This window comes from Mus musculus, chromosome 6 (assembly GCF_000001635.26).
Source record: "Mus musculus strain C57BL/6J chromosome 6, GRCm38.p6 C57BL/6J".
NCBI lineage: Eukaryota > Metazoa > Chordata > Mammalia > Rodentia > Muridae > Mus > Mus musculus.
The window spans coordinates 83,152,590-83,175,216 of record NC_000072.6 but is presented as its reverse complement, the minus strand read 5'-3'; the positions used below and the strand labels follow the sequence as shown (position 1 = coordinate 83,175,216).

General features: G+C 49.1%; 3 protein-coding genes and 1 long non-coding RNA gene across 20 annotated transcripts in view; 2 read left to right on the top strand and 2 right to left on the bottom strand.

Annotated features, from left to right (window-relative positions):
- The window catches only part of Dctn1 (dynactin 1), a 34,210-nt gene extending 24,902 nt beyond the window's left edge, over positions 1-9,308 (bottom strand). For 4 of the 9 annotated variants that reach the window (XM_006505490.2, XM_006505492.2, XM_030255136.1 and 1 more), the window contains exon 1: positions 9,223-9,308. The gene's annotated coding sequence lies outside the window, so the exon portion shown is untranslated. Of the gene's footprint in view, positions 1-9,148 lie in introns of all 9 variants that reach the window. The other 5 variants (NM_001198866.1, NM_001198867.1, XM_030255137.1 and 2 more) reach the window with 4 other exon arrangements.
- Positions 2,444-9,674, top strand: Gm15624. 4 transcript variants are annotated; one of them, XR_003956318.1, is made up of 3 exons: positions 2,444-3,609; positions 4,329-4,402; positions 8,579-9,674. It is a non-coding gene; the product is annotated as a predicted gene 15624 (long non-coding RNA). The 4 variants fall into 4 exon arrangements; XR_377786.4 differs by lacking the exon at positions 8,579-9,674 and having other exon boundaries at positions 2,444-2,709; positions 3,337-3,609; positions 4,329-7,143; XR_003956319.1 differs by lacking the exon at positions 4,329-4,402.
- A 2,567-nt stretch (positions 9,675-12,241) lies between these two features.
- On the bottom strand, positions 12,242-18,813 carry 1700003E16Rik (RIKEN cDNA 1700003E16 gene). Its single transcript, NM_027948.1, has 4 exons — positions 18,627-18,813; positions 14,084-14,305; positions 13,780-14,001; positions 12,242-13,660 (listed from the first exon to the last, which is right to left on the bottom strand). The coding sequence occupies exons 1-4, from the start codon at positions 18,642-18,644 to the stop codon at positions 12,326-12,328; spliced, it is 1,797 nt and encodes a 598-aa protein (NP_082224.1). The 5' UTR covers positions 18,645-18,813; the 3' UTR covers positions 12,242-12,325.
- Wdr54 (WD repeat domain 54) lies at positions 18,693-22,507 on the top strand. 6 transcript variants are annotated; one of them, XM_030255653.1, is made up of 11 exons: positions 18,693-18,902; positions 18,972-19,042; positions 19,346-19,568; positions 19,677-19,739; positions 19,982-20,147; positions 20,242-20,295; positions 20,590-20,717; positions 21,600-21,700; positions 21,801-21,963; positions 22,167-22,241; positions 22,320-22,507. In XM_030255653.1, exons 3-11 carry the CDS (start codon positions 19,347-19,349, stop codon positions 22,449-22,451), a joined length of 1,104 nt encoding a protein of 367 aa, XP_030111513.1. In that variant the 5' UTR covers positions 18,693-18,902; positions 18,972-19,042; position 19,346; the 3' UTR covers positions 22,452-22,507. The 6 variants fall into 6 exon arrangements, with proteins under 6 accessions (XP_030111513.1, XP_030111514.1, NP_001349048.1 ...); NM_001362119.1 differs by having other exon boundaries at positions 18,838-18,902; positions 20,081-20,147; NM_001362120.1 differs by having other exon boundaries at positions 18,838-18,902; positions 19,977-20,147.
- Positions 22,508-22,627: the final 120 nt, after the last annotated feature.

Sequence of the window (22,627 nt, the reverse complement as noted above, 5' to 3'; positions counted from 1 at the left end):
CACACAGAAATGTATGAGTATGCGCTCTCTCTCTCTCTCTCTCTCTCTCTCTCTCACTCACACACACACACACACACACACACACACACACATTGTGCATACACAAAAGCATTTAAAAAAAAACAGAGAAAAGAATGAGAATCCAAATGTTAAGAGACTAGAGAAAGGGAAACTGGAGATGTCCTTTGGGCCTTTCCTGGGGCAGATTTACCTGCGCACACTAAAATGTGTTTTGTCATCTGTTCCCATGTGGACCCCTGTGAGATTGGTGCTTGCCAGTAGGTAAGGAATAAGGAGAAAGAAGGCAGGACTATGAAAGCCAACATGAGGAATCTGTGATGAGCCATTCAGTCACTGAACAACGGCTCTGTCCTCCCTAAGACCCTGTGCCACAGCTTCACAGTTGTTAGCACAGGGCTGGGGAAGGAACTTAGTAAGGGTTTATATGTGTAATCGCTATTATTTTAAGCAGGAGTGTGTGTACATGCATGTGTGTGTGTGTTGCTGCAAACTGAACTGTCAACCTCATGTGCATGTTAGGCAAGCACTGTACACACTTAGCCCTTTTAAAAATTTTTATTTATTTGTGGGCAGTTTTAGAGGAATGTGGAGACAAGAGGTCAATATCAGGTTTCTTTCTCAGTTACTCTCCAAACTCCCACTGAACCTCGAGGTTGCCAATTCTAGTTAGAAGAACTAGCCAGCAGTCCCAGGAATCCTCCTGTCTCTCCTCTCCAGTACCTGGATTACAGGTGTGCACTCATGTGCCTTGTTCTTTTGCATGGGTCCTGGGGATCCCATCTAGGTAGCTATTCTTGCATGCCAAGCAGTTACCAACAGAACCATCTTCCAGGTCTTGTACTATTCATTTTGAAACAAAAATCTCAAAAAGTTGCCCAGGCAGGCCTTGAACTCATAATCTTCCTACCTCAATCTCTCAAGTAGTTAGGACTACAAACCTGACCTACCAGGCCAGTTTTTCAATGTTATTTCTTATACTTATGTGTAAATATACTATTTATTCCAAAATAAAATATTTTAAACAGTGCAGGTTCACTAGAACACTTGCCTAGCATGTGACAGTCCCAGGTCCCAGGCCCAATCCTATCAAGAAAAGTTTATAATATTGTCAACAAAAATAAGACAAGGGGTCTGGGAGATGGCTCAGTAGTTAGCACTCAGTATATAAGCATGAGAACGTGAGCTCAGACCCCCAGAACCCACTAAAACCTGGGCATGGCCGTGCACATCTGTAAAACAGTGCTAGAGGTGGAGGCAGGCAGATCTGGAGCTTGCTGGGCAACCAAGGAGACAGTCTGGTGTCAACCTTTGGAGTACACACACAGACACACACACACACACACACACACACACACAGAGGCACTATGATTAGTCAAATAAGACTGTATTACCTCCATCCATGAGTGATCCTGAGCCTCTAAGTCTGTCACAAGCCTAGCTACAGGCGCGTGCTCTTGCCAAAGCATTACTGGGACCCTGACAGTGTCCCACAGGACTCTTCACATCCCCTTAACAGAAAAACAGTCCCTGGATTTCTAACCCATTTTCCTCAACAATATTACATATGCTAAGCTATCTAGAATAGTGGAAGATGTACTCAGTATCTGGTAACTAAGCAAGTCTTAGAGAACTTCCAGAACACGGACACAGGCAAACTGGAGGCGAGGTAAGAAGAGCAGGTGAGGATGAAAAGCCACGTTGCTCACTCCTTCTGTCGTTTCGACCTTGACCTCAGTATCCCTCATACTTAGATGCCTTTCCAAGCTCCTGTTTCCAAACTTTAATCCTGGGCTAACCCCACATTTTGCTCTCCAGCAGGGGCTGGTCTGAAACGTGGGCAGTCTGACAACAGGGCCAAAGTGTCTCTGAAAGCACCAGCAAAGAAGAGCAAATGTGCACGCATGCCTCCCAAAGCCCAACAGAGAAAGGTCTGCTCCCTCTGGGGGAAGCTGACTGGAAGCTCCAGGAAACCCAGCAATATGTCATGCACGGAGCTTCTTTTGGTCCTGGCCCTACTCCAATACCTGTCTTACTGACCTTACAGAGATGAGAGAGCATCCTAAATGGACTGTCTTCACCTGTCCAGATTATTACCCCCAGAAATGTCTGCATCACACTCCCAATCTGAATGGAGCTCTCCCCACTCCCAAAGTCCCCCTCACTCTAACAAGTATCCAGGGATTTCCACATCCACCTCTAAGATCCAGAAAGGAAGGCTGCAGCTACATAGTACCCCTTCACTTGTCCTGATAAAGGAACCTCTGCAGCCTAACACTGAAGAGCAGCAGCCCTCTCACCGACAGAGTCCCACTTGTCTAGTTTCTAAGCAGCTTCCAGTTTAGCAATGTCCCAGGAATCAACCAGTGAGGTCCTGGCACTAGGACCCAGCAGGCAGAGAGCACTGAGACTGCGCTCTACTGAGGTAGATGCACCATTTCACAACTTCAGCAAAAGCCAAGGCAGCCAACAAAGGCTCAGCCACCTCAGCTGTGCCTCTGCCGCTTGGACGGCTCACCAGCCAGCCTCTGAAGCAGATCATGCCATCCTTTCCTTTTTAAAACCCATGTCATCACCAGATCATAACGGAAATCAATCTCCTCAAACCATCATGCAAAGGCAAAGGCGTATCCATAGCAACCCCAAAGGAAGGACACAGAGATGCTCCAGTGGCTGCAGCAAAAAAAAGAGGTGAGTTTGTTTCTCCTCTATCCATGCATCTACCTCTCTGCTCACCAGGGGCAGGCTCTGCCTGCAGATCTCACCCACAGCACCAAGTGGGAACACTCAAGGTGAGCTAAGACCCCCGCCACCCACACCCACACCCACACCCACACACACACACACACACGGGAGTATGGGAGTATGGGATGGGGATGAGAGCAAGGTCTCGTCTCTTGGTTACTGTCTCAGGTGACTGTCTCACCCTGTGATATCTGACAAGCAGCCACCAGTCACTTAGCTTTCTAGACAAGATGCTGGGAAATCGCTCTAGCAGTTTGGAATTCCTCTGTGGCAGCGACAGACACCCCACCACCACCACCACCACCACTAAATCTCTCCCTTCTCTGATGCCTTGGGATAATGACTCCCATTTCTGCAGATACTCATCAAACATGAACGCTAAGCCTATCAAAGCCCAGTATGCCTCAACTTTCCTTTCAATAAAGCAGCAATATGCTCTGACAGGACTGTTGTGCAAACCATAGAAGGGCTTGGCAGTTCAAAGCTGGCATGGACCATATAGTAAGTTCCATGCTACATAATGACACCTGTCCCCCCCTCCTCTCTCTCTCTCTCTCTCACACACACACACAGACAGAGTCTGACAGCACTTAAAACTGAACAAAGCACTCATTAAAAGGAAGCCACTATCATTATGATGAAGATGAAGAAGCCTATAAGCATTGGACTCCAGCTCAGACAGGCTCCTCCACACTCCTGGGGCTTGTCTAAGGCTCTCTCTCCTTACTCTGATCAACTGCATCTAGCTTCTCTCACCATATCTAAGCACCTGTCCTGATGGAGCTCACACTGGCCACCTACCCCTCAGCCAACAATCTTGCAGAGAAAGGCAACTGAACTTCTTAGGTAAGAATCCCTTTGCACACACCGCTGCCTCTTTCCTCCTGAATCCATCCCTCCTCCATTCCTCTGCACCTCACCTCCTCTTCTGAGGACCTTCATTTCAGTAGTACCCTCTGCTGGTTCTTACACATCCCCACAAAAACCTGCCCTGGCCTCTTCAATTCTAGGAACAACTATTTCTAGTCCTTACCGTGTCCACAGAATCTATCCTTCCATTGTCTGCCAAACTGTGAGTTTGTAGCCCTTAGTGCCATCAAGCCCTGCATCTCCACACTGCTCCGCTGGAGTTAGTCCCATTTTCAGAGTGAAAGCATGGTAACCATGGCATCTTGTTCCCCAACCCCCAGATGTACTTGTCAAGCTCATCCAGTGTGTCTATCCTGAAGCAAATGAAGAAGGGGGCTCCCTCTCGCCCTCGGAATGTTCTTCTTCCCCACTTCCTGGGCAGCCTTGCTCACACGCACAACAATCCCTCACTCCTCTGTCTGCCCCTGCCTTCTGTAAGTGTGGCAGGAAGAATCCATCCCCCCTTTACCAACTACCTTCTTCTACCAACCCTCAGCAGGGACGCTTCTGAAACTCAGACCCACATTTGTACCGGGCTGCTGGACATCACAGACCACTAAGGTTCAACATGCCCCAGCATGCCACAGTCTACCTAAGTTAGATAACTGAGCCACTGTTAACAACCCCTTCTTATTTGGTTAATTCTGCCGCCACAGCCTCTCTCCGATTCACGTGTCCTCTCCATCCTGTTGGCCTAATTTCACTTCAGCCTTAAAACACTTCTGTTACGGTAAGTCTCCCCATTACATTCTTTTTAAGTCTCCCAATATCCTGAGCTCAGACTCTACTCCTTCAGCTTCCTTCCACGGCCAGCTTCCCAAAACACAGTCATGTTATCCCTGCTTAAAGACTTCTTGTGCGGGCCAGGGAGGTGGCTCAATAGGTAAATGCCACCAAATCTAACAACTTGAGTTTGATTCCCAGGATTAACATGGTAGAAAGAACCAGCTCATACAAGCAATCTCTCTCTCTCTCTCTCACACAGAGAGAGAGAGAATATATATAATAAATTTTTTTTATTAACTTCACTGTGAACAACAATAACCCCTCCTTTGATGCATGCCAAAGCTCTCCCCTTCTGGCTGCTTGGATCTACTTCAAGCCCTTTGCCCTGCAAATAAAAAAAGAGTGTCACCTGGACCCCACTCTTCATCCATCACTACTTAGGTCAATAGTCATCTCCTTCCTGAAATTCCCCAGCTTCTCCCTGGAGAGCCTGTTATTTCCTTTCTGCCCTTGTATAGACACCTTGGACAAAGTTTTGTTACAGCACCACACTTTACTGAAAATACTGCCTACCATCTTCTGTCCAACCTCCCCCTAAGAGGAGGAGGACCCCAAAGTGTCTAAGCACTGAGCACAGTGCCTTGCCCAGAGAGGGACATAATAGTCAAAAGTTATTGTGCCAGCCGGGCTCCGGGCATAAGATCAGGGCCAGCCCATAAAAGCAGAGCTGGAGAGCTGACTCAGAGGTTAAGACAGCAATGTGCAACCGCAAAGGCCTAAGTTCAGGCTCGAGTACCCACTAGCAAGCTCAGCACTGTGAGGGAGAAGACAGTATTGTCGGTGTTTGCTGGCTGCTTCAAGAGGCCCATAGTGAGACTCTGTCTCAAACAAACAAACAAAACAAACAAAGGAATAGAGTGTTAGAGAAAGCTTCCTTCTTTGACCTCCAGGGATGTGCACAGGGACACACACTCAGACACATATGTGCAGATATCACACCACATTCACACATACCAAAAAACAAAAAACAAACAGGCTGGAGAGATGGCTAGTTAAGAGCAATGACTGCTCTTCCAGAGGTCCTGAGTTCACAACCATCTGTAATGGGATCTGATGCCCTCTTCTGGTGTGTCTAAAGATAGCTACAGTGTACTCACATACATTCAATAATTCTTTAAAAAACAAACACCACAGGGTGGGGGGAAGTACACTTGTACATACATACCACACACACACACACACACACACACACAGAGCAGTGCATGAAGCTCTTTCAGATAAGCACCTAAACTCATATGCTTCCATGGTAAAGGAACCACAGACCAGACAGGCTCTAAGTAAAATGCAGATCTTCTGAGAAGGAATGTTCTTCAAAAGGCTCTAAGGGCACCAAAGCCCCGCTCTCTGCTGCAGAAAAGCAGAGAAAAGGTGAGGATGCACACCTCAACTAATGCCACTCAATACCAAAAAAAAATTATCAATAAGCCAAAGCCAGAATCCCAAGATGGCAAGGTCCCTAAGACACATTTGCGTCAGGCAGTCTCTTACCTTGTCCTGGTCACACACTCCGATTAACAAAGATCACTGGATTGATAGACCACTGGCTCCCAGAACTAACTGCTGTACTGGGTGACGGAGGACACTGAGAACCCAGTTTCCATCTCCCCTGATTCGCAGACATCTGCCATCCCCTCCATAACTCCCTAGCCTCTTAGCAGACCACGACAACTCCGATCTTTGCTAACCTCCACCTCCAGGCAGCCACAACCACTGCTGGGGCTGCACAGAACCCAGAGGCAGCTGTGGACGCTCTTGCAATTCTCCCAGCCCCTCTGACTCCTTCCGTTCAGTGTCTTCTCCTCTGCACCCTCACGTCCAGCCAGGCCTCAGTCACTACCCACACACCCTTCCTTTCTCCATTCTTCCTATCTGCCATTCCATAGCTTTGAAGATTAGAGCAACTCATTTCTTCTTTTTGGTGCTTCTCCATCTGTTGCTTGTCCCACCTTACAGGAAATTACATCAAGTGAGATCATGCCCAAAAAAGCTCTGTGATCTACACAGTTAAACATAAAGCCAGGCGTTACTGTTCTAATCGTCGGTCTAAATTATCGGTTTGCATGCAAACTCCTGGCCTCTCCTCCCTCACTTCTGACCACTTTTGACAGCACAGTAAGGTGAATACTTCTCAAGCGCTGCTCTCTTCACTGTCCATCCACCACCTTCACCGCGATCGTCTAACAGTCCCCGGTTCGGTGTGTGCAGTCTCCTCTGCCCCACCAAGGCTGTTCCCAGTGCTTTCTATAGTCTTACACACCACGCCCACCCTTCAACGTCTAGCTAATGCTCCACTACGTACAAACAGAGACAGATTTAAGAACGAATCTTCTTAAATGTGATGAAAGAATTAAGCATTGATTCGGTTTGAAGAAAAACGCTGGGAATATCTGTCATCTGATGCTGGAAGAGGCAATGTCCTCCTCAGCTTCCCTCAGTGTTTTTTGAGGCAGGGCCTCTGTAGCTGGGGCTAGCTTGAAACTCACTAAGTAGCCCAGACTGTCCCCAAACTCAAAGAAATCTTCCTGTATTTACCTCTCAGGGGCTAGGCTTATAAACAGGTATCACAAGCATGGCTTAAAAGCCAACTTTCAGTTTTATTCTTGTTTAAGTAGCCATGGCTGTCCTGGAGTTCAATATGTAGAGTAAGCTAACCTCAAACTCACAGAGATCTGCCTGCTTCTGCCTCCCGAGTGCTGGGATTAAAGGTATATGCCACCTCACCTGGTAAGAGTTAACTTTTTTTGTTTGTTTGTGTTTTGAGACAGTCTGTCCATGTAGCCCAAGCTGTCCTGGAACTCACTCTGGAGACCAGGATGTACTCGAACTCACAGAGATTCACTTACCTCTGCCTCCCAAGTGTTGGCATTAAAGTTGAATACTACAAAACCAGGCTCACTCCTGGTAGCTCCCATTTTTAATCCCAGCACTTGGGAGTCGGATCTCTAAGTTCAAGGCTGCCTGGTCTACAGAGTGAGTTCCAGGACAGCCAGGACTACACAGAAAAACACTGTCTCAAAAAACAAAAACAGCACCCAAGTTGAGTGTTACCCACACCTGGAAAGTCAGCTTTTCCTTGGTTTAACTCTAAGAGATAGCCTAGACAAGGACAGATGCCACAGGGAGGCTTACACTAAGAATCCTAGCAACTGGGGTGTTCAGGAGAAGCAGGCACTGAAGGCCAGTTGTGGCTACACAGGGAGTTTGAGGCCAGCCTCTATCTCGGGGGGGGGGGGGGCATATTCAGTTATTTCCCCATTATTAGAACTGTTCAAGCCTGATTGCAAAATTTGCCAAACTGACAAGAGTATCACATATGGAGGTCAGCTACAGCAAAGGTGGCTGCGGTTAGAAGCCCAGCACTGAGATGAGAGGAGGCTGAGAGGTCTTCTGGTCCTAACTCCTGGTTTAAGGGCTGGATAAAGTAACTAACCCAGAGCAGTAGTTTGTTCTACATAGCAGGTAGCAAAATGTGCCTGTCAGCTAAGATCTTGCCCCTGAACAGCATCACCTGAGAACCTGTTACAAATGCAGACTAGATAAGAGCTATATTTCCACCAGACTCTATTAAACACATACCTCCATTAAAGTAAAAACCACTGGCACACACTGCCCCTTTACAATGGTGGGTTTCTACCTCGGGAACTTCATTTCCAAAAACAGCACCAGACGTTAAGTAGACACGACCAAAACTCAAGCAAGCAAGCAAGCAAGCAAACAAACAAACAAAAATCCAGTATCTCCCTGTCTATTTGGGGGAGATTATGCATATATATATATATATACATACATATATACACACACACACACACACACATACATACACACATACATACACACACATACACATGCCCTAGAGACTCTTGAGAAATATATCCAGCATACTAAAAGTTCTGAAATAGTCTGCTGAGAAAACCTGAACTTTCAAATATATATATGAATGCAAAGCACCTTTTACATAATAAAGTTATGGAGCTGAAGAGCTGGTTCAGTGGTTAAGAGCACCTACTGTTCTTACAGAGGACCTGACTTCAGTTACTAGAACTACAACTGGCTCTAACTCCAGCTGCAGGGGCCTGACATTTCTGGTCCCTACACTCATACATATTTTCCTATTTTTTAGGTTATCCTTATCTGTTTAAATACAGTACAAGAAGACAGGCTTTGACAGCACAGTAGGCTAAGGACGCCAATTTCTGACACAGTTCTTCCATTCTCAGTACCTTTTAAGTACACCAGGGTAACAAGGGGCCAGCAGCCGCTTGCAGCTCTCTGCGCTGCTGTAAATGGATTTCAGTCTAAAGACCTGCCTCTTTGAAAACAGCAATTTCGCATCTGTGTGCTTTAGCTGTCGTCCTGCTCAGTTACGAGAGGTGTGTGTACAAGACGACTACACAAGGATCGTTTTGTAAGCCTAGTTGGACCCCAGGACAAGGCGTACTCACACATCAAACGCATTTCCAGACCCTCCACGTCTGAACCCTCTAGGATTAATTTTTGTCTTCGTTTAACACAAATTCCTAAACACGTGCCCACAGAAAGCCTGCGCTCACTACGGTGTCACAGTAAGCAGGGGCCCCTCGCAAATCTGAAGGAGAGTGGGCAAGCCTGGGAGAAGCGCTCAGCGGGGCCCCAGGCCTGCCCGGCCGCCCGCCCGGGTGCCACCCACCCTTCGAGCCCACCAAGTCCTAACCCCGAGTCCCCGCCAGCTCCGCGAGAGCTTCGGGGCAGCTCAGCAGACAGTCGGCGGGGTCGCCGCCCGCGTACCTGCTGTCAGGGCTCCGCGCCCCGATCGGCCCCGCCGCCGCCCGCCGCTCCGGACTTGCTGCCCCGCCCCGCCCCGCCCCACGGACTGCCCTGCGCGCCGCCCGCTCCCGCAGTGATCCCCAAAGCCCTCGGGTCCCAGAAAACTCTAGATTTCTGTGAGCAGTCTCCTCATTCCTGCTGCCTCGCCCTAGCTGACAAGGTCTCGCCAAGCGAGGCAGAGAAAACATCGATAAGGCACTGAGCTAGACACCTGCGGCAGGATGCGTGCATGTGTGCATGCGCACGCGCACTACGTCTGGGAAGTGGATTAGGACCGCGGTCGTGAGGCGGGGCGGGGTGAACGCCCTCTGCTGGAGGAGGATCTTAGGGGAAGGATTGGGAATTTTGTTTTGATCTCAAAAAGTGACAATTATGGCCTGGAGATCGGGAGAAATAAATTAAGATGTCCATTCCCTTTTTTTCTCCCCTCTTCAGCATTCCTCAACCCCCATCCCCCAGAAACGGAACTGTCTAGAACCATTGCTGTCAGCAGCATTGAGGTGCGTCTTTTCAATGGAGGTGGTATAGAAAGTTTCAACAGTCCTTTTGTCTTCAGTGGCTTATTGCTAGCTTTTGAGAGTTAACTGGCTTGTTAAAACTAGCGACAATCCAGTACTAGACAGGATGAGGCAGGAGGATTGCCCCGAGTTCTAAATTAGCCTGAGGTACTAAGGTACCAAGTATACAATGATTTAGGCAGGCATGAAGGAAGGATCAAGCAAATGTGCAACTCCACAGGAGGAGGAGTTAGGATTTCACAGACCGGTTCCAATTCCTCCTCCAGTCTATGAGCTGTGTGAAATCCTGTGCTGGTAACAGCCTCTCAGTATCATGTCCTTATTTGTAAAATGACTGTCAGTGACAGGATCTAGAAAGAATGGACACCTCCTCTATAGCAATCCTCTCACCCCCATTTCACCTTCTAAATATTTCTATTTATTCTGAACATACAATGCATTCCTACCATTCAAAAATCAAACTGGAGCCTGTGGAATGGGTCAGCAACTAAAGGGACTTACCATACAAGCCTGACAACTTGAGTGTGATTCCTGGAATCCACGTGAAGATAGGAGAGAACTGACCAAACACACGGACACACCAGACCACACGCACACCACATATCACACATACACACACATACACACACCACCACCACATACACATATACACTGTACACACAAACTACCAAATGAAATATAATAATAAAATTAATACTTAAGTATTTACTGGGCCAAACATGATGGTACATGCCTTTAATTCCAGCACTCTAAATGCAGGGGAAGGTGGTTCTCTAAAAGCTGAAGGCCAGCCTGTAGTATGGATTAAGTTCCAGGCCAGTCAGGATTACATAGCCAGGATTGGGCTGCGGCGATGGCTCAGTGGATAAGAGCACTGACTACTAGCCAGCTTGATCTACAGAGCTAGTTCCAGGACATCCAGGGACATACAGAGAAAGCTGACAGAAAGTACCACATCTCAAGCCCCCTGGAAAAGTATGTACTGAGAAGCCTCCCTTTAGCCCTTGTCCCACCCTAGTATAACCTTCTTGCTTGCTACAGGTAATTGGTTTCTTGGTCATCTGGTAGATGTTTTAAATACAGGCTCTTATGAACACAGAGTTCTACTCCTTTCATCTCTTATGCAATAGGTAGTACAGTATAGAGACTTACATTCTGCCTTTTTTCCTTTATAGAATCTGTAAGGTTTATATTTTATGAGTGTTTTGCCTACATGTATGGTATGTCTGCACACCAGGCACATGGGAAAGACAGAAAAGGGCTTAGGTCCCCTGGAGCTAGAACTGGTTGGAGATGGTTGTGAGCGGAGCCATGTGGGTGCTGGGAATTGAACTCAGGTCTTTTGGAAGAGCTGCCAGTAACCACTCTTAACTAACACTGAGCCATCAAATTCAAATGAAGTGGGTAAATGTTTTCCGGTTATACAAGCTGTATTTGAAATCTCAGCACTTGGGAGGTTTAGGTATGAGGAGTTCAAGGCCACCCATGGCCTGACAGCCATCCTGCACTACAAGAGAACATCTCTTGAAAAACAGAGAGAGATCCTCATGTGTAGGTGTACATATTTATCAACTGGATTCCTCTAGTTACTTTGTTTCCAGTTGTATGCATGTGTGTTCATGTTTGTGGGAGCACACATGCGTGTATGTGCATTTGGAAGCCAGAAGTTGACCTGGAATCTCTTCCTCAATCACCCTCCTCCTCCTCCTCCTCCTCATTATTATTATTATTATTATTATTATTATTATTATTTTGAGAAAGGGTCTCTCACTGAACCTGGAATTCAATTCTGGCTAGACTGGCTGGCCAGCAAACCCTAGGGCTTGTCCCATCTAAACTTCCCCAGAATGGAGAGTATGGGCTGGGGGCTTATTTGCAGGTCCTCAATGCTTTGCTTTACATAGTAAGTGCTCTACTGGCTGAGCCAGCCTCCTGGCCCACTTTCTAGTCTTTTGCTGTTCCGTGTTGTGCAACCATGAGGGTACATAGGACATTTCACATGTGAGCATATTTGTGTATATATTAATTGCTTAAAATGTATTGGCTGTGTGTATGTGTCTGGTTGATACAATGTTTTTCTGTCATATGCAAAATTCTAGGTTCATTTCCCTGAACACAGGAGTAAAAATCAAACGGAAAAAAATAGGTGTTTCAATCCAAGATGAACTAATAAGCTCCAGGAGCTAGGAAAGGAGAGCGAATTAATGTGTGGACTCACTCTATGCTTATAATCACAGTTATGCACTTCCTCCCTTACTGAAAGGACAAAGTTCTGCCTGGGAGCCAGATTTACCTTACGGTCCTTCTATCTTCCCTTTTAACGAGTGTTTTGAGGACAGGGGGGGTGGGGGGTGGTGGAGGTGAGACAGAGAACGCTAGGGAACAACCTTATCCCTAAGCCTTGTCTCCTAAGCCATGACAACTGCGCCCCCTGGAGTCCCGTTAAGGAAATAAACAGGTTTGGAAGAAATGGCACCATCTTTGCCAGTCAGTTCCTGCGGCAATTCGTTTATTTTTGAGCAAGGTCCATTTCCCAGTGTGGAGGCTCAGGACCCAGAGTGGGGCACAGGCTTGGTGGGGAGCAGCCAGGCTTTGGGGGTCTCGTTCCTTATCTGTTTCATAATCACCTGAGGCTTGGACACACCTGTCTGGATGGGTTGCTGCTCAGGCGCCTGGGGGGTGCCTTCTTCAGCCTCCTTCCGGATGACAGCAGGATTGAGCAGCTCCTGGGTTCCCCGGTTCCACATACTCACACCAGGAACCAGCTTCATGGTTTCTGAAATAACCATGGGCTTCCAAAGCACTTGGGACGTAGCCTCGAGGACCTGGGGCGCCGCTAGGGGCCATCCAGAGTCCTCCTCCAAAGGTGTCACCTCCACAGGTTCCTGACCCTGTGGAGGCACGCGAGTCCGACCCGCCCACAGCTCTCCCAGCTGCTCCGCCTCCCGCTCCCAGCCACTTGGCCACTTAGCTAGGGGCCATAGTTTGGGGGTAGGGGTGCTGGCGACGTCGGGAGGGATTGGGTTTCTAGGGAGGAAGCGGAACCCGGGGCTGAGGAATGGCACGTTTGACCCGAAGGACGGTGAGGTTTGGGCCAAGTTTAAACTAGGATCCGGGCCCAAAGCACGGAATGTAGCACAACGCTGGAGAGGGAACCTTGGGCTAGAGACATGGGGTTTGGAGGGAGCACGCGAGCTAAGGGCTTGGGACTCGCATGCTGAGGTTGCGGTCCCAGCTTGGCTCCTGCGCGGGCGCCCGCGATATATTTCCAAAGGGTGCACTTCGAGGTCTGGGATCAGGACCTCGGCCACGGGGCGCACCCAGTGGCGGGGCAGCCGCGAGGAATCCATGCGCAACGTGGTGGTCTTGTGCTTTGGCCGCTCTCCCAAGACTTCAGGCTCCTGGAACGCGGAGGGCTCTGCCGGGGTGAGTGCACCGAGGTGGGACTCCGACCCTATCGGGCTGCTGTGGAGCTGGCCCTTGCTCTGCAAGCTCAGCCGGTCCCCTGCCGCGTCTGGCTGGGGCATGCAGAGGTAAAGATCCTCGAGCGACAGGTGTGAGCCGAAGGATGATTCCTTCTCAGAGGCCTGAAGACGGACTACTTGGGGCTGCTTCAGAGAAGACTGGGGGCTGTAGACGCGCTCGCCTTCCGCCGTAGATCGTAAAGACTCCTTCGAGGGCACAGCCAACATATGGCTTCCCTCTTGGCCGTGGGGTACTTCCAAGGCATCCCCGGGCTCAGCTTCCTCAAACGCCTCCAAGGTGGCCGTGGGTCTCGGGGTGACTTTGGGCTCGGCAGAAGGTTCTGAAGGTTGTGTCGGCTTTTGGGACTCTTTGTCCCACGATGAACCTAAAAGGAACTGGTCCGGGTTCCCAGGTTCCTGGGGAAACACACAAGGGTAATGAGTTGTTGGAAATGGAGGGAAAGGACCTCACTTCGTGGTCCTGAGCGGCTCCAGAGGAGGCTTCTGTCGGGAAGAGGCTCAGGGCTTGGGCTTACTTCGTTGTGGAACTGCTCCTCTACACAAACGGGCGCCGGTGTGTGCAGAACAGGCACGGAGCCCTGGGCCCAGGAATCCGTAGTGCATGCCAGGGGCTCCTCATCCTCTCCCCACGTGGGGTCCTCAGCCACTGCAGATTCTCCCTCATCTCGGGCCAGGAAGCGCCACTCAGTGATCTGCAGCATGGCCTCTCGGGCCTGGCTAATGGTGAATGGAACGCACTGTGGAAGCGAGGGAGGGTCTCAGCCTTGCCAGGAGAGGCAGGGTAGAAGATAGGTCTGGAAGACCCAGATCTAGGCCCACCTGCTGGGTCAGATAGACTTTGAAGGCACACTCCATAACTCGAGTCATAAGGTCAGCCAAGATGTCACCCACTACGTCCTCGCCCTCCTCCAGGGACATAAACGCAATCCATTCTGCCTCATTGAGTCTCCCAGGCACGATGTCCACCTGCGGCACCGGCTGGGTGGGTGGCCGGGCTTTTTCTGCCTTGGATCGGGTCACCCCACGATCTCGCGCCTGCCTCTGTGGGAACGAAATGGGCACTCAGGACAGGAAATCAAGGGGGTGGGACGGATGGGCTAAGGGCTAGAAAGACTCTCCAGGTGTTTTCTAAGAAAGAAAAGGGACCAGGACAAGGAACCTTCAAGTCTGTGATGCGCCGGATGAACACTCTGTAGGTATATCACTCAATTTAATACTTGTAACAGCCTTCTAAGCCCTCTTTAATGACAAGGAAACTGACACCTGACAGAAGGTAGCCCTCACTAATCATGTTCATCTCAGCTCTGCTCTTTTGCCTTACTGCAGTGTCCAAGTTCTTGAGAGTTCCAAGAATTCACCGGGATTTAGTCTCCTCTGCTTTTGTTTCATTTTGCTTTGAACAATCTTGTTATGTTGCTCTGGCTGGCCCAGAACTTACTATGTAGAGTACCTCAAACTTGCAGCAATTCTCCTGCCTCTGACTCTCAGATTCTAGGATTACAGGAATGGAACAGCACACAAAAACCTCTCCGTTTTTGTTATTTGTTGCCTTTTGTGGGTGTGTATATTTTGACCTGGAGAGTGAACTGAGGACAATGCCTACTCACTAGGCTAAATCCCTTCACCTCTTTTTTACTCCCTCCAGACAGGGTTTCTATCTGTAGCCTTGGCTGTCTTGAAACTCGATGTGTAGACCAGGCTGGCCTCAAACTTGAGCTCCACCTGCCTCCACTTCCCCAAAGATGAGATTAAAGGCCTGTACCATAACCACTCACCCTTTGTACTTTTGTTTATTTGAGACAGAGTCTTTCTGTGTAGTCTTGGCTGTCTTGGAACTCACTCTATAGACCAAGCTGCCCTTGAACTCGGAGATCTGCCTGCTTTTGCCTTCCAAGTGCTGGGATTAAAGGCCTGGGCTACTACACCTTGCTCTCCTTTTACTTTTTATTTTGAGATCTCACAAAGTTGCCAAGGCTGGTCTTGAACTCACTCTGTAGTCCAAGCTGATCTTGAATTTTTTTTTTTTTTCAAGACAGGGTTTCTCTGAGTAGCCCTGGCTGTCTTGGAACTCACTTTGTAGACCAGGCTGGCCTCGAACTCAGAAATCTGCCTGCCTCTGCCTCCCAAGTGCTGGGATTAAAGGCGTGCGCCACCACCACCTGGCTGATCTTGAAATTTAACTTCTGATTCATTCTCTCTCTCTCTCTCTCTCTCTCTCTCTCTCTCTCTCTCTCTCTCTCTCTCTCTCTCTCTCTGATTTATTTACTTATTATGTATACAGTGTTCTGCCTGCATGTATACACACAGGCCAGAAGAGGGCACCAGATCTCATATAGATGTTTATGAACCACAATGTGGTTGCTGAGAATTGAACTCAGGAGCTCTGGAAGAGCAGCCAGTGCTGTTAACCTCTGAGCCATCTCTCCAACCCCCTCTTTAAAAAAAAAAAAAAAATGAAAATGTATACAATATATTCTGACCACGGTTTCCCTTCCCCCATCTCTCAGATCCTCTCCACGGCCCCTCTCACCCAACCCCAGGCCTTCTTCCTCTCTTCCTCTTTAGAAAACAAACAGGCAAATTAAAAAGGCAAACAAACCACCATTTAACAAACAAAAGAACAGTGAAAAGCACAAGAAACACACACACAAAACAAACAAACAAACAAAAAAACATTAAAATACAAAATCAGAAACCATATATGCAAGTAAAAGATGAGAAAGGTTTTTTTTTTAATGCTCAAACGAAACCATATTAAGTCAAAAAAGAAAAAAAAAAAACCCACAAAAGCACCACTGAGTTCGTGCTGTACTGGCCGTCCACTCCTGGCGCGTGGAGACTACCCTTAGGTGTGGTTTTTCCAGTAGAGTCCACAGGGGAAACTGATTTTTCCTTTGCCAAGTGGTTGTCAATTGGAAATAGCTTCTTGGTTAGGGACAGGAGCTAGTGCCCTCTTCCCCTCACAGCACTGAGATTCAATCTCCCTTGGCCCTGTTGCACACTGCCACTCAGGCCTGCTGAGCAGGAAAAATGGTTGTCTTGATGTTATCCATCCTCTCTGACTTTCACTTCAACCTCCCGAGTAGAGTAGAGCAGGCCTGCACTACTAGACCGTCTTTAACCACTATTTCTATTCACATCTCATGGAGTTTGCCTAAGATCCCACCTGGGAAGTAGTCTAGTCAGAATTCACATCTGGATTTGTCTAGCTCCAAAACCTGACTCTTGCTTCCCAAACAAAGACATTTGCTAAAATATATAAATGAAAAACATGTTAAGATATTTTTAAAACTCATTTAAAAAGACAGAGAAGGAGCTGGAGAGATGGCTCAACGGTTAAGAGCACTAACTGCTCTTCCAAAGGTCCTGAGTTCAATCCCCAGCAACCACATGGTGGCTCACAAACATCTGTAATGGGATCTGATGGCCTTTTCTGGTGTGTCTGAGGACAGTGACAGTGTACACATATACATGAGATAGATAAAGAAAATGAGGGTTGGTGAGGTGACTCACTGGGTAAAAGTACTCATAGCCCAGCCTAATGACAAAAGTTTGATTCTCAGCACCACAAGGTAGAAGGAGAGAGCCATCTCCTTCAAGTCACCCTCCAGCCTCCACTCGTGCACTATGGCACACGCCCCGCCTTCACCCCACCCCACCCCAAATAAATGTAACAAATCATTAAAGATTCCTGTGACGGCTTGAATAAGAACAGCCCCATAAATTCCTATTTGAACTGTTTGGGAAAGACTTGGAGGTGTGGCCTTGTTGGGAGGGAGGGAGTAGGGGCCAGAGATGAGGTTTCAAAAGCCCATCATTTGCAGTTAGCTCTCTTTGCCTCGTGGGCTCTCAGCTACTCCTCCAGCACCATGCCTGTCTGTGCTCCCCTTCGTGATGCTCCTGGGTGCTTAACCGTTTGGAACCGTGAACCCCAAATTAAACACTTCCTTTTATAAGTTTCTTTGCTCATGGTGTTTTGTGACAGCAAGAGATAAGTAACTAAGAAAAGCCCAAAAGTAACCTAGGGACATAATACTTCACAAAAGAGATGTAGATAAGTAATAATAATAATAAAAAAAATTGTAAAGAGGGCCAGAACTAGGTGTGGTGGCTCACAGCAATAAACCCAGCACTCAGAAGCCTGAAGCAGCTGTCATGTGTTCAAGGCCAGACTGGGCCATGAAGTGAGACCATGAAGGAAGATGGTTCCTTCCAAAATCTACCTCCAAATATAAGTTTTTATCTATCTACCTAATTGTTTCCTATTTTATATTCTCCAATATTCATTCTCTCAGGCAATCCGGTGTCTTCTGTTCTCTACATTCTCAGTTCCTGGCCTTGAATTCCCAGAAACCAAGCGGCTGCCTAGTTCTCCATCTAAAGCTTTGCTTCCTTAAGCCCAAAGCCAACGCAAAACCAAAGAACCGATCCCTTAGGCCTCCCCCCACAGCTAGGACAGAGATGTGGCGTGCACTTAACACAAGAGAACAGAGATATTTTTTACTCTTTCATTTTCTCGAGGTCCTACCAATCTGTTTTATTTTTTAAAATGCCTTGACTTTGGGAGTAAGAGAGTTGACCCCACATTGACCGCTCTTGCAGAGGGCCTGGGTTTGATTCTTAGCACCCATGTGATGGCTCCAAACTGTAACTCCAGTTCCAGGAGATCTGATCCTCTCTCCTGGCCTCTGCAGGCATCAGACATGAACACAGTACACAAACACACATGCAGACAAAACACCCATATACATAAAATTTTTTTTTGACTTAAAGGTAATTGGTTTTTGACCAGTGAGATGGGAGAGTGTTGGTATGGGAAGAAGCTATGAGTTCAAAGGCAACCCGGTCTATATTGTGAGTTCTAGACCAGCCAGGGCTACACATTGAGACCTTGTCTCAAAATAAAAGGCAAGCCATGGTTGCGCATGTGATTCCTTTAATCACAGCACTCTGGAGGCAGAGTTGAGTTGGAGGCCAATATGGTCTATATAATCAGACTGTCTCGATTTAAAAAAAAAAAAAGTAATAATGATAATAAAGTAAGTTTTAAGGTCACCCTCACAGTTGTTTGATCCATTTCGTAGTCCTGAAATTGTCAAGATAGTGATTCATCCATCAGACCCTCTTCCTAGTGCCTCTGGTTTACCCACCAACACGGGTTCCTGGTCAGAAAGGAATTACTATTTGCACTAGTGGTTCAGCTGTTTCCGAATTCGCTTGCCCTTGGCCTGGTCCAGCCGTTGACCCTTTCCCTCAGGGACCGAGGTACAGGCATGCCCATCTCGAACCTAGAGCTAGTCCACTGCCTCGATACCGGCCAACCCCAGTTCTTGCGCACTCCCTAAGTCTAGCTGAAACTCACCGAGCCTTCGTGACTCATTTTCGTGACAGTCACTCCAAGGCGGTGTTTCAGCTGCCTTCAGGACCCTCCATCGTTGTAGCTGCAGTGGCCGCGACCCAACGGTCTCCTCGGCAACCAGGCCCCGCTGAGGGTCCCTGGCGTGGTCCACGGTTGCTTGGTAACCGCGTAGCTGCGCGCCGCAAGTTCCAGCCACAGGCCACGCCCAGAGGCCGTGCGTCGGTGCGTCGTCTCTATGGTGGCGGCGGATTTGGAGGGACCTTAGGATCGCGGCGTCAGGCAAGGCACACTTGAGGGTGGTGGGGGTGGGTTGCAGGTGTGACCTCTAACCTTGGCGTGGGCCTTCAGGTAGCTAAGCTGTGGGAAGAAGAGCTGGAGACCACATTCTGCATTTTAGCTGAGACGTTCCGTACTAGCAGGTATTTACATCATCATTCTTATTGCGGGATTCCCTGGTGGCTGCAACACTCAACCCTGGGGCTCTCTCCAGCTCCGTGGGATCCTCTCCTCCTTGTGACTACTATCCATCACTTTCCTCGGGGATCCTATCAATCAAGGGTCTCTCTCAGTGTCTCCTGGTTGCATCTCATTGTCCTTCTCCCCTGTCCCAGTGTCCCCAGTGGCCTTCTCCCTATTTGTCGTGCCGTGACTCTAGGACTCTCTCTCTCTCTCTCTCTCTCTCTCTCTCTCTCTCTCTCTCTCTCTCTCTCTCTCTCTCTCAGAATGTTCCGCCGCGAGCGCTCCATCCCACTTCGTAGCTCTGCCGCCGCCCTGTCTAACAACCTCAGTGTACTGCAGCTGCCAGCCCGTGATCTCACGCATTTTGGGGTGGTTCATGGACCGAGCGCCCAGCTTCTCAGTGCTGCCCCTGAGGGTGTGCCCTTGGCCCAGCGCCAGCTCCACGTTAAAGAGGGTGCTGGAGTGAGTCCCCCACTTATCACTCAGGTAAGGCAAGGAGTGAAAGAGGTGTTGCTTAAATCAGTGCGATCCTTGTTCTTGAATACCTATCCTCTTGACGCCTTATGTCCTCTTCTATGATGCGCGTCTCTCCAGGTTCACTGGTGTGTCCTCCCCTTCAGAGTACTGCTGGTCCTCACCTCGCATCGAGGGATACAGGTGAGAATAGAACCCTCCTGCCCTTTCTCCAGCGCCACCCCCACCCAATAACACTTTTAGATGTCACATGCGCAGCCCACTCTGCCTCTATTTTTCGTCTTCTTTTGTTCCATTTTCTTCACTCTTCAATTCTGCATCAGCAGTTTGCTTCTGTTATTAACTCTGTGACCCTTGGGCACGGGTAGCCTCAGTGTCCTCCTCTGAAAACTATGGATAAGAATAGTGCCTGCCTCCCAGAACAGAGTTTGAGGATTCCAATGGACTTACCTGGCTGGGTGAAGTGCCCAGAACTCAACAAGGGTCATCTGGATCTTGCTCTCATCCTTGCCCCCATCTTCCAGATGTATGAGTCTGATGGCTCCGTCATGGTTTATTGGCACGCCTTGGACTCAGGCGATGCTTCTTCAGGTACCTTCAGGACCATGTGGAGCAGGGGTGGAGGCTGGGAGAATTCGCTGGGGCTGGGGGAAGTGCTGTTTCTGAGAGCTGCTTTTGTATTCAGTACAGGCTATGTTTGCCCGAGGAATTGCTGCCAGCGTCCACTTCATCTGTGTGGGTGAGCAGACTAGAGACAGGGCTAGGGCCTGTATGTGAAGTACATGATTGTGGGGTCTCAGCCAAGAGGATGCTGAGGGGTTGACGAACTTAGGAAGAGTTAGAGGGAAGCTGGGAAGGAAGGGTATCAGAGACTCTGAAAAACATTTAGAGAGGGATAGTGAATGGAAAGTCAGGCCTGTGGGAGTACTGAGTTTATTACTAAGACTTCTGGGATAGAGGGGGTGCTGGCTGTGGTGACTGGAGACCCAGAGGACTCAGGAAGCCATCAGTGGGACACTGGTTCTGGCTGCAGGAACGTGTTCCGGTCGAGTACTGGTCTTTGATATCCCCGCTAAGGGTCCCAACATTGTACTCAGCGAGGAACTGGCTGGGCACCAGACACCAATCACAGATATTGCCACTGAGCGTGCCCAGGGGCAGGTGAGTTCACTTCCTCCAGCGGTTCTAGTAGCCTGGGAGACTCCTTCACCCTTGGGAGGCCCAGGCGTGGGTATTAGCAATGCTAATAAGCAGAAGTGTGGCTTTGGGTTCATTTGTACGTTCTTAGAAGCAGCAACCTCAGGTCTGGAGAAAAACATACTTTCCACTAAGTGGTGTTTTATACAAATCCCTAACTCTTCTGACGCTGGTGTGAATCCAGAAGTTGGAATCTACCATCTCCCAGACGCTGCCAACCTTGTAGCTTCCTTCCTTTCCTGGACTTGAGCTAGTGCCCCTATTCTGACCCAGTTCAAGGCCAGTCTTTCCAGAAAGCTGTCTCCCAATTTCAACTCCCTCTGACTCTCCCTTAGCTTCACTCTGAGTAGGCCCGACTCTCATAGAAAAAACTCTCTTCTCCCCACTTGTATTGTAAACCTCTTGGGAACAGGGTATGGGGTTTTGTCATTTGTATCCTTCGGAGCAGCTAGTATGTCTGCCTGACACCAACCAGGTCAAGAGGTCTAGGGACTAGTGATGACTGTGGCCCACTGCAAAACCTCCAAAAAGTCAGGACATGGTGGTTTTAGTCTTCCCACCCATCCCAAAAGGACAATTGTACATCCTCTTCTACTCCACAGTGGGGATGGGGGTGGGGGTGGGGAGGCAGCAGTTGTGAGTGCATACAAGGAGCTGCAAGGAGTCTATGCTTGAGAGACTCCTGCAGACGTGTCCATGGTGTGAGCTGGTGAAAGAGCCACCTCTCACCCTTTCCCTGTAGAAGCAGAGAGGCAGGCATGGCCACACCTCCCCTCCTGGTCTGGACTCTGGACCACATAGACTGTAAAGGGAAGAAGAGCTAACCCTGCCTGATTTCCTCCCCAGGATGGTGTTGCTGACATGGTGACAGCAGATGACTCGGGTGTCCTGTGTGTCTGGAGGTCGGGACCTGAGTTCACCTTACTGACCCGAATACCAGGATTCGGGTAGGAGAGGCAGACTAGGGCTATGGCCTTTGTGAGGTGACTTCAGGACAGGGAGTATGTTGGAGTCTGGAGAAATCAACATTGAACATTACCCTTGCAGGGTCCCATGCCCCTCTGTGCAGCTGTGGCAGGGGATCGTGGCAGCAGGGTATGGAAATGGGCAAGTGCGCCTGTATGATGCCAGCACAGGGGCCCTCCACGTCCAGATCAGTGCCCACGCCCGGACCATCTCTGCCCTGGACCTCGCTCCAGAGGTCGGCAAGGTCAGTGTCCTGTATCCCTACGTACCTTTCCTGGTGCTTAGGCGCACAGCACAGGCTTGTCCCTGTCCCCAGTGCGCACAGCACAGGCTTATCCCTGTCTCCAGTGCGACTCCATCCCCAGGAACTGGCACTCCTGCTCACTCCCATCATGTCGGGGCATCTGACACCCTGCCCATCCCTCACAGTGGAGTCCTCTCTTTTAGCTACTGTCTGCAGCTGAGGACACCTTTGTGCACATCTGGAAGCTGAACAGAAACCCAGAAAGTGGCTCTATTGAGGTAAGTTTGCAGACAGGTGGGAGTAGGGGCCCGAGCACAGGTGAGCGGCAGGACTAACCAGCCCTCTCTTCCCCGAAGGTGGAACACTGCCATGGTGAATGTATTTCTGACACCCAGGTGTGTGGTGCTCGGTTCTGTGATCCATTGGGCAGCTCCTTTGCTGTGACAGGTTATGACCTGGCTGAGATCCTGAGATTTGGCACTGTCTGAGAGAGGAGCAGCCTTCCCGTCTCCCTTGGTATTTATAAAGTATTCCCCCCCATCAAGTCCTTGTCTGAGCACTCAGTATCACAGCCACACCAAGCTCCAGGGAGGACCGAGAGGTGGGTTCAGAGCACTGCAGAAGCCACTGGTCCTCAGAGACCATGTCCTCGAGAAGACAAGTG

Coding starts and splice junctions, on each gene's coding strand:
- 1700003E16Rik (NM_027948.1), bottom strand. Junction 14,002..14,083: donor AAGTCTATCTGACCCAGCAG/GTGGGCCTAGAT, acceptor TCGCTTCCACAG/TGCGTTCCATTCACCATTAG. Junction 13,661..13,779: donor AGGAGCAGTTCCACAACGAA/GTAAGCCCAAGC, acceptor GTGTTTCCCCAG/GAACCTGGGAACCCGGACCA.
- Wdr54 (XM_030255654.1), top strand. CDS start 19,347: ATGTTCCGCCGCGAGCGCTCCATCCCACTTCGTAGCTCTGCCGCCGCC. Junction 21,701..21,800: donor ACCCGAATACCAGGATTCGG/GTAGGAGAGGCA, acceptor TTACCCTTGCAG/GGTCCCATGCCCCTCTGTGC. Junction 22,242..22,319: donor CAGAAAGTGGCTCTATTGAG/GTAAGTTTGCAG, acceptor TCTTCCCCGAAG/GTGGAACACTGCCATGGTGA.